Source organism: Mustelus asterias, chromosome 6, assembly GCF_964213995.1.
Source record: "Mustelus asterias chromosome 6, sMusAst1.hap1.1, whole genome shotgun sequence".
Lineage (NCBI taxonomy): Eukaryota > Metazoa > Chordata > Chondrichthyes > Carcharhiniformes > Triakidae > Mustelus > Mustelus asterias.
In genome coordinates, this window is record NC_135806.1 from 54,223,441 (window position 1) to 54,234,829 (window position 11,389).

The following is an 11,389-nucleotide window of genomic DNA, read 5'->3' on the forward strand; positions in this document are numbered from 1 at the left end:
TGTGGCCTTACCAATGTCTCGTACAACTTCAACAAGACATTCCAACTCCTGTATTCAATGTTCTGACCGATGAAACCAAGCATGCCGAATGCCTTCTTCACCACTTTGTCCACCTGTGACTCCACTTTCAAGGAGCTATGAACATGTACCCCTAGATCTCACCTCTCAATGATTTCAGTGGAGCAAGTTTGGATAGGGGAGAGGAGGTTGGTGAGAGATTAGTTACAAGGCATCTTGGTCTCAATTAATTCTGATTTTAAATTGGAAAACAGCTATTAATTAATAAAACTTCAAAATGCACTACTCATGAAAAGTAAATGCCAAGCATTAAAAATATGCAATTTAAAGTTCTTTAAACTTATCGCCAAATAAATAATGTAAAGTTGCCATCCTTTGGAGCAATGGCAGCATTCCTCATCTGAACCGGATGGTCACAGTTTCGAGGTTCTGAGCCAACCACATCAGAGCAGTAGTTTTGGATGCATTGTTAAAAGTGAGGCCACATTCAATGTTTTAGTTGAATGTAAAGTATCTCATGGCACCATTAAAAGAAAGGCAAGGGGTTTCTGTTGTCTTGGCCAACATTTACCTTTCAAGTAATGGTACAGAAGTAGATTGGGAGATAGATGGGTTAATCCAGGAAAGCAGGTGAGGGGACCATGATGTACAACTAACTTACGCTCGTTCAGTGGAACATAGGCAGCGTGCCAACTTTGAGGCAGCTGGACATTCTAACCATTTCTGTATGCAGTCAGTGCTGTCTGCGCTGTTCATTTGCTTCATCCATCAGCAGGGGCTCTGATATCATTACTTCCTAGTGCTACTTAAAGCTAGCCTTTTGGCCCATTATGTCTGTGCTGGCCATCAAGTGCCTATCCATTCTAATCCCATTTTCCAGCACTTGTTCCATAGCCTTGTGGTGTTTCAAGTGCTGATCTAAATGCCTCTTGAATGTCGTGAGGGTTCTTGCCTCTACCACCCTTTCAGACAGTGAGTTCCAAATTCCCACCACTCTCTGGGTGAACAAGTTTTTCCTCAAATCTCCTCTAAATCTCATGCCCCTTACCTTAAATCTACTCAGGGGAAAAGTTTCTTTCTATCTACTCTATCTATGTCCTTCATAATTTTCATAGAATCATAGAAACCCTACAGTACAGAAAGAGGCCATTCGGCCCATCGAGTCTGCACCGACCACAATCCCACCCAGGCCCTACCCCCATATTCCTACATATTTTACCCACTAATCCCTCTAATCTATGCATCCCAGGACACTAAGGGGCAATTTTAGCATGGCCAATCAACCTAACCCGCACATCTTTGGACTGTGGGAGGAAACCGGAGCACCCGGAGGAAACCCACGCAGACATGAGGAGAATGTGCAAACTCCACACAGACAGTGACCCAAGCCGGGAATCGAACCCAGGTCCCTGGAGCTGTGAAGCAGCAGTGCTAACCACTGTGCTACCGTGCCGCCCTTTTGTACACCTCAATCAGATCCCCCCTCAGTCTCCTCTGCTCCAAGGAAAACAACCCCAGCCTAACCAGCCTCTTTTCATAGCTGAAATACTCCAGCCCAGGCAACATCCTGGTGAAACTCCTCTACGCCCTTTCTAGTGCACAATCACATCCTTCCTATAGTGTGGCGACCAGAACCGCACGCATTACTCTAGCTGTGGCCTAACAAGCATTTATATAGTTTCATCATAACATCCCAGCTCTTATATCCTATGCCTCAGCTAAAAAAGGCAAATATACTCATATGCCTGCTTTACCACCTTCTCTACCTGTTCTGCTGCCTTCAGGGACCTATGGACATGCACCCCAAGGTCTCTCTGGTCCTCTCTATTTCCTAGCATCCTACCATTCATTGTGTATTACCTTGCCTTGTTAGTCCTTCCAAAATACATCACGTCACACTTTTCAGGGTTAAATTCCTCTTTCCACTGTTCTGCCCATCTGAGCACCCTGTCTATATCACACTGTAACCTAAGGCTTTCCTCCTTGCTACTTACCACACCACCAATTTTTGTGTCATCTGCGGACTTACTGATCATACCTCCCACATTCATGTTACGAAAGATCATTGGGAATTGTCTGCTGTGCAACAATCGACAATGGCTGACCATGGCAGAGGCTGGCACCAAAGCTTTCAGATGGTGCACTGGAAGTCTTGGTGAAGGAGGTCAAATGGAAGAGAGATGTCCTGTATCCAGACACATACTTGGAAAGATGGTGAAGGAGGTCAATACCATGACATTAACTCCAAGAACATGGATGCAGTGCAGGAAGAAGTTTAATGATAGCACACAAATGCTCAAGGTCAGCAATTGCATCTTTAAATGTGACATCCAGCCTACTGCATCACTGGCCTCAGTCACTACTCAATTCCCCACACCTCTGTCACTCCCTTACCAATTATCTAGCAGTCAAGATTCATAACAAACTAATTTGTATGCTTCATCTCACCCTCAAAACTTTAGCACCATTGCAAGCATCATTCCCTTGTCTCACAGCTTGCACACACTACCAGCTGCTCAAACATGACGGCCACATCACCAACACAGATTGCACAGCACTCAAGCAAACTCCCTATTTTCAGGAGAAGGTGACACACAATGGGCAGAATTTTACTTGTTCGCCCCACCCATCAATGTCTCATGGGCCACTTTCAGAACCGAGATGGGCCGCATGTGGCCCCTAGGCTGCAGGTTGCCCACCACTGATCTCCAGGAAAGGACAGGGGTAGGATCTGCATGTGGTTGTCTAACAGATCTGCTTCTTTAAGATCCTCTGCAGATAAGGCTTCCTTCTAAGAGTCTTGTTTCCCCATCTCCCCACCTCCAATCTGGTCAAGTTGTTCTATTCTAGCAGCTTGATCTGTTCTATTCATTCACCCATTCATGCTCAGTACCATAAGAAAAGGTTCCTAGTCTAGTGCAGGAACAACTCTCCTATGCAGAAGCTTTCAAGTCAGCAAATAAACATTTAGAAACATGCCTGAAAGCAACTAAAACCAGTTGAATTGCAGCAACAGCCAGAAAAAAATAACACAGTAACTAACCTGTAAGTCGTTGTTGATACCTTTAAATAGTGCTGGAGGCGGGGGCAAGGTGGGATGTCCTTTTTGCAGTTGAACACATGATGTGCCTACTGTACATAGATCCGGGAACAACAGGTAAGTGTCACTAACCCCTTTACCAATATGGTGTCTGGCATACTTTGCCTCAGAAGTGTGTGCATGTGCTGCAAATGCCATTTTGGAACTTTAAGGAGATTCGTAGCACCCAAAAACCCAATTTCACCTCCAGCTTCTGATTCTTTCTGTTTGTGAATCTTGTTAAGTACAATTTGGGTTTCAAAATTCCTACATAACAGCATTGACCAAAAATGTACTTTAGTAGCTAAAAAACACTTTTGTGAAGTTGTGAAAGGCACTTCAGTGGGCAAGGTTATTTCTGTTTAAAACTTCTACAAAACACACTTAAAACACAAAAAGATAAATGTCCAACAGATAATATAAGTACAACATCATCTTCAAATACAATCACATCAACCAGAAACTCAACTGAACAGCTGTATAACTTTTGGGGAAAAATAACCTGAAAGCTAGCTATATTTAGGACATGGCTTGAATAAGAATGTCCCACGGAACTTTTACTCAGAATTGTTTTGATTATCTATAACACTCCCTTACAATTAAAGCCTTGTATCATTGCCAAGAATTGGCTTTACCTCATTCTAATTAACTGCTCGACCCTGTCACGCCTATTGCATTTAGTTATTTTGTTTTCCTCCATATGCAATCACACATTTAATTTGTAGTTTGTCTTTGATTTGTGGACACATGACGTAATGTGGTTCCAGGGACAGGGAGCTGGAACATTGCATCAGCAAACCGTGAGGCAGGGTGTGTGGATAATAATACCCATGGAGCATCTTAAATTTAATGCCTGAACTACAAGCCCTCTCAATGGCTTGGTGGGTTATTGCACTATCTGATGAGCCCTGTTGACAGTTTCTGAGAAAGCTAATCGCAAGCAGCATATTACAATGGGCTTCAATGCCCTAGCCAGGCAGAGAACACAATATCAGTTAGGCTTCCTTCTGCTGCTTGCTATCCAGTAGTACCAGTTGTTAAGTATAGATGTTGTGAATATTGGATCAGCATCAGCTGTGTTGCCTCCCAAGATGAAATAACTTCGCAATGTTTGCTATGTTGACCCAAACAGAAAGATTGACCACCTGAGACTGCTACTGGAATATTGTCAGAAACCATGGCACTTGTACCCCAGTATAAATAGCTTTCAGGGTTGGAGTGATCAAAAGAGGAGAAGGAGAGAAGCAGATGTATATCCAGATGTCCCAAGGTGGAGCTGGAGCATGGCGACTTCTTGCAAGCTGTGTCCAGCATACCCTGTAATTCTACCTTTTACTCTCGTTCTATGCTTTTAAACTCTACTTCCTTTTCGTCCCTCTGGCCATCAGACTTTTGAATGGACCTACCTCATATTAAGTTGATCTTGCTCTATACCCTACATATGACTGTAACACTACATTCTGCACCCTCTCCTTTCCTTCTCTATGTACGGTATGCTTTGTCTGTGTAGCGTGCAAGAAACAATACTTTTCACTGTATACTAATACATGTGACAAAAATAAATCAAATCAAATATAAATACCTAGCCATTTTGGTGGATTCCTGTCATAGGTTTGGTAGAAATCATGAAGAACAAAGCAGACTGGCTTTCAATCTTAACTTGCATCTTTTTGAATCACCTCTTGGGGGCAGAATCTGGGGCTCCTTATGTCTGGGTTCCCTGGTCTTTGCCCTGTAATATAAATCAGCAGCAGCATCCTCACAGGTACATTTGGTACCACTTAGGTACATCTTACCACAATTGGTGGCAACTTGTCAGTTCAGTTATTGGTTGGGATCTGGGCTGCCAAGGTCTGTCATTTTTAGTTAAATATTTTTGAAGCAGCATCATTGACAAAATTTGCCGAGCCCCTTCCCTTCCAAGGTCAACCGCCTGTGTTTCAAAGGTCTTTAACGGGGGGTTCCACATATTTGGCCCCACAGCAACAAAGACTCACAGAAGGAGGCCAGTCCCTCAACTCTACAACATCCAGTGGAGTCAGCAGTATAACTTCTCAGTATGTGCAATCCTGCCATAACTGTGTAGATCATACCCGTGCAGATTTCCAGGGCTTGAAGCCTAACAGTATAAAAGTGACTGGGAGTGTGTAATGGATCATTTACAAGCCCATGCTGCTAGCGGGCAAGGGTCCTAACTAACAATATAGAATCATAAAACATTTAGCATATCGAAAATGTGAACAATCGGATTGTTATCTTTGTTATCTTTCATTGTGCAGAACAAGGATTGAACAATAAGCATTTCAAAGAAGATGGCAGCAGCGATGACATTGAACATCATGAGCTTAGCGTTGGAGATGAAAGTCGAGTACGTCTTGTCCTTGAACTGTCAAGTCAATTGTCACAACAACAAGAAAAAATATTCCTTCTGGAAAAGACTTTGAAAGAGAAAGAAGCGCGGCTGAGTGGACTTGAAGCACAACAGTTCGCTCAACCAGCTGGTGGAGCCTCAGCGCATGGGCTGCTGCGGCCTAATTTACCAGCACCACTCAACAATAACACCTGCACAGCAGAAAGTGATCAAAGTTTAAGAGTACAGACCTTTCCAGTGGATAACGTGACCTCAGATAGGTCTCATAATGGCAAAAATGATCAAGGCTAATCCTATCTTAAAGAAGTTAAGGACACTAATTCATAAGCATGCCACAGCGGTACATTGGAAGATCAACTGAGCAATTGAATTGCTTTTGTCATGCCCACTGAGACAAGATATCTGGGACAGCAGATGTGACGGGTGCTTTGGAAAATGTGAATAATAGGAATTAAATCAATTTTCCAACATTACAACAATGACTACACTTCAAAAGCATTTCAATGGCTGAAAAAACGCTTTGGGACATCCTGATGTGAATGTTGCTATCTAAATTCAAGGTGCTCTTGCTTTTTTAATACAGATTTCTAATTCAAACTTATGAAGGCATCCAACATTAATCATCCAACATTAATCAGAAAATATATGCTCCCATCAGAAACAGCTCTGGTCCAACAGAATTTCAGCATGACAGTCATGCATGTTCAATTTTAGAGTTACAATTTATCTGTAGCAACAATATTAGCCTGTTATTGTCTGCATTTCCCCATGTATCTGCATAGCTTTATTATAAAAAAAGTATTATTTATGTACATTTTACCTTTGGATTTAAATTACGATTAAAAATATGGGCGTCTATTGTAGAGTCTGAATAAATCTAAATTCACCCAGCGCAATTACAAAAATAAAATAACATGCAGCAAAAGAGGTTAAGTGTAGTATATTGCATCCTGTATAAAATTACTGCATACTGGCCATTTTTGTCCCTGATTCTGTTGAATATATTAAAGTCTAGTCTTCCGAGTTATTTTACCCCTGCAGAAGTTAACCAGCAGAACCATTACACCTCTGTGTCTCCTTATCCAACCTGCTTTGCTTCATTATATGCCCAGCAGTTCAAACATAGCTACAGTAAAATAATCCTGAGTGCAATGGCAGCTGCATTGGTTGAGCATGTGTTGATGGTGTGTTTCTGTGTAACTGGACTGCATCTGTTAGTTTCAAACACATTCCCTGTAGCAGACTGATGGCCCTTAATCCTCTCTGCCTCAATACTTGTGTTCTTTAAGATGCTCCTTCAGACCTTTGACAAAGCTCTTAGTTACTAACATCTCCTTAATGTGGTTTGGTGTCAGGTCTTTCTTGATAAAGTTTTTGTGAAACATCTTGGAACCCATTACTGTATTAAAATCTCTATAGAAATGCAAGTTGTTGCCTCAGCGCCGCTTAGCGGAAAGATAATTTTTCCAGTTTTGTAATAGCATTTATTAATTTGATATCTTATAATATGTTGTGATACTCAATGGTTTTGACACCATGGTTATGAAAATATGGAGCGTAAATAAATGATTCAAAAGCGTTTTTGTTTAAATTGAGAAACTTGGCTGTGGGGCCAGAAGTACAGTGTGCAATAATCATCAACGCTATTGAGTACAGAAAAGAAAAAAAGAAATCGCATTTATAAAGCAGCTTTCACAATCTCAAAACCTATCAAAATACTTCATAATCAATGAAGTACTTTTTGAAATGCGGTTACTCTTGTAATGCAGAGAATGGTTGCAGCTGATTTGCACACAGCAAGGTCCCACAAAATAGATGATAAAACGTACTGTTGTCTGAGGATTAATTGCCAGGCCTCTGGGAAAACTTCCCTCCTCTTCTACACAGAGTACCATGTGATTATTTTACATATAAGGGCAGATGAGACTAATAGTTCATCCAAAGGATAGAAATTCCAACAGGACAGCAATCCCTCATTACTGCGCTGAAGTGTCAACCAAGGTTGTGTGCTCTAGTCATAGAACAGGGTTTGAACTCACAATTCTCTGACTCAGAGACAAGTGTATCTACTCCTGTGCTAGGATTAACATCTAACTGATGAGGAAACTCAGGAAACAGTGGTTGGTTAATTGGTTGGGTAATATGGGGTGGGATCTTACGGTCGCACCCTCCCCGAGACAGGAGGAGGTCTCCCACTGAGACCTACTGAGGTCAATGGACCTTTAAATAGTCTGTCAACTTTTCCACCCCGCCTGCGCCGATTCCATGGGTTTGGCTTTTTGGGACTGAATTTCCACGAGAGGTTTCTCCCTTTTGTCCACCATAACTTGGGTGGAGATATTTCAGAAATTCTGGAAATGTCCTGGGTTCTTGGGATGCTCTCTCCACCTGCTACCTCCTTAACAAAAAAGGTTATTAACACTGGAAATCTGGAATAAAAACAGAAAATGTAGGAAACGCATAACAGGTGAGATGGGATCTCACATTTGAGCTCGAGGGCAGTGTAACCGGAATACCCTAATGATTCACTGGGGAACTCCCAACTCCCTCCCCAAGTTTCCCAGGTAAGGATTGGACATTTTTGTTTATTAGTCTTCTGTGGGACATGGGTGTTGCTGGCTGGCCAGCATTTATTGCCCATCCTTAGTTGCCCTTGGAGGGCAGTTGAGAGTCAACTACGTTGCTGTGGCTCTAGAGTGGCATGTAGGCCAGACCGGGTAAGGACGGCAGATTTCCTCCCCTAAAGAACATTAGTGAACCAGATGGGTTTTCCAACAATCGACAATTGTTTCATGGTTATCAGTCGATCCTTAATTCCAGGTATTTTTTATTGAATTCAAATTCCACCATCTGCCGTGGCGGGATTCGAACATGGGTCCCCAGAATATTAGCTCAGTTTCTGGATTAATAGTCTAGCCATATTGCCACTAGGCCATTGCCTCCCCAATTGCCCACTGGAAGTCTGCACTTCCCAGGCAATTATCCTGCACTGGGAACCATCCAAAATTTTAAATCACAAACTTTGGATGGCTCCGAATGTCTTACAGCAATATTTACCCAGAAAATGTTAGAAGAATTAAAACTACTTTGAGCATCTGGGTAACTATTGTACAGACCTACCCCCAACGCCCCCTTCCATCTCAACTACCCCCCCCCCCCAACAACCCCCCCTTGCACCACCTGACCGTCTGCCCCCCTCTCCCTGATGTGAGCCTGCCACAACCATCTGTTCTACCCAAACTGTTTGCCCGCACCCCCCCCACTGCCAAACATCTGCCCTCCTCCTCTAGCAGGCACCCCCCCAGCCCCCAACTGTCCTACCTTCCATTCCCCCCCCACCAAGTGTCTGACCTCTTCCCTACTCCCGCCCTCCCAGACAGTCAGACACACCCCTCCCCTCCCCTCCCCACTCCCTCAAACCATCTGACCCCCTCCCCAGCTGTCCACTCCTGACTCCTATCCCCGGCTGTCCTTCCCCACTCTCCACAACCCCTCAAACGCCTGACACCACCCCCTACCCCCCCAAACTAAACACTTAACTGACAAACGTTCCTTCTCCCTGGCTGGATCTTTAAACGTGCCTGATTTATGGCAGCCGGTGCTCTAAAAATATTCTGTAAAACTGAAGCTTGTGTGATTATAATCTTGCTGATAAAACCCCTACCAGTCCATGCAGCGCCATATGTTGAACAGTTGCCACATAGACTCACAAGCAAAAAACTACCTGAACTGAATGGGACAATTGTATTAGGCCTACTGACCCTTTGCTGTTCCCAACATTTCACACAAGCTGCATCAGTTTTACCAAAAAAAAAATTCTCTTTGTCTCAGCTTTTCATAATTTAATGGATTACATTTAAATCAGCTTTGCAGCAATGGATTTTAATGTTGAGTTTGGTCTGAAGACTTGATCAGGAGAATCTTTAGGATGAAGATGAAAGATGTAACAAAAAGGCAAGGATCGAGTGGTTCCCAAATTCTTAATATTTCTCATTAATATTAATAGAATATGAAATATTTAAATTTTAAAGAATTTAGAAGTAATTTAAAATGGAATAATCAAAATGTGTTTTTGATAGCAATAACATGATAAATAGTGGGTGAGATTCTCTGGTTTCTGAGCCACATGTTTCTCAACGGTGGAAGTTGACGTGTTGTTTGCCAGCGGCGGGATTCTCTGGTCCCACTGCTGTTAATGGGATTTCCCATTGAAGGCAAGGATGCACTGCCGGTGGGACCAGAGAATCCTGCTGGCGTGAACGGCTGGAGAATTCCGGCCACTGTCTCAACATGAAGCTGAGCATAACTACTCGCAACATATTCACAAATGAAGGCATCTCACATTGCAAGCTAAACCATCTTTCCATGCTTAATTTCCATCCCTTCCACCATTGCTCTTGCCTCACATATGTTATATTACGATTAGACTGAGTAATATGTATGAGATAACCTGGTTGGCCTAAGATTAGTGTTACTGAAATATGAGAGAATCTCATGTTGAATTTCCTCTCGAACATCCACTATAACGTCAATGGAGGTTTTGCAGAAAGCCTTGAGATTCTGTGAATCTTCCACCAAAGTTGAGGTGAACAATTGGCAGGACTCCTACAGAAATTCAATTGCGTCATTCATTTCTTTTCCAAAATAATTTAGCTAATTTTAATAAAGAAATCCATAATAATCTTTAACAGTTCATACAAATGCAGAGAAACCGCTATCATTGTATAATCATTACACTACTGTATTATTTCATTTTTATTTTCAAACCTACATGACTAGGTTATATTTCACAGATATGATTAAGTAGAATAAAAATTAAATGCCAGCTAGTCTTCCTGCTGTCTTCTGCATTGGCGTAGGTGTGCCTAAATTTCCTGTCATTAAAACATTTCTGGCATAAGCTAATCATGATGTGGAGATGTGGAGATGTGATGTGGATAAGCTAATCATAACAGGCCTAGTGCCAGCAAAAGGGGAAGACGTGTGAGAGCAACTACATGCTTCTGATGGCTTTGAGGCCTCCTGCATCTCAGTTTATTCTGGAGGTGATAAAGAGCAAATAACAAAGAAAATTACAGCACAGGAACAGGCCCTTCGGCCCTCCAAGCCTGCACCGACCATGCTGCCCGACTGAACTAAAACCCCTTACCCTTCTGGGGACCATATCCCTCTATTCCCATCCTATTCATGTATTTGTCAAGATGCCCCTTAAAAGCCACTACCGTATCCGCTTCCACTACCTCCCCCGGCAACGAGTTCCAGGCATCCACTACTCTCTGTGTAAAAAATCTGCCTCGTACATCTCCTTTAAACCTTGCCCCTCGCACATTAACCCTGTGCCCCCTAGTAATTGACTCTTCCACCCTGGGAAAAAGCTTCTGTCAAATCTGATGTCAAATTAATTTATAATACTTAACGACAGATATCTTCAGCCACCTCCACATAGGTCCAAAACTAGCTCCAATACCTGGTTTGCTCAGTTGTCCCTCTAATTAGGCAACTAATAGAAAAGAAATTGAAATACCTGCCCGGCGAAATGATCTTGTGCTCCCTAAAAACCCCCAGAAATCCTCGGCTAACATAAAGAAGATGGAGACCTGGCATCATGGGTCTCTATTCCTTATTCCTAATCTTTCCTCCTGGAAAATGGGAACTTGCCAAGAGGTCATCTTTAAGGTCCAAAATTTTGTTTCTGTACAACCTGTACTGTAAGTATATGCATTAAAATCTTTTTTTTCATTTCCTTCAATAATTCCTCCAATATTTTCCTTGTTTTTCTGTCCTGAAGTTGGTGTTTCACAGCTAAGGTGCAATTTTGCAGGCACCAGCACCTTCTGGTACTTGATTCAGGTAGCCTGGATCATGTGTAAGTTAAGACAATGAGGTCTGCATATTCCTGTTCCTGCCTTGGTAGGGTTTGA

General features: G+C 42.5%; 1 protein-coding gene across 1 annotated transcript in view; it reads left to right on the forward strand.

Moving 5' to 3' along the window:
• Positions 1-7,040, forward strand: part of LOC144494660 (coiled-coil domain-containing protein 192-like) — a 71,590-nt gene extending 64,550 nt beyond the window's left edge. Inside the window, exon 7 of the mRNA XM_078213864.1 lies at positions 5,377-7,040. Within this exon, the coding sequence (XP_078069990.1) occupies positions 5,377-5,759 (383 nt within the window). The 3' untranslated portion in view covers positions 5,760-7,040. The remainder of the gene's footprint in view (positions 1-5,376) is intronic.
• Positions 7,041-11,389: the final 4,349 nt, after the last annotated feature.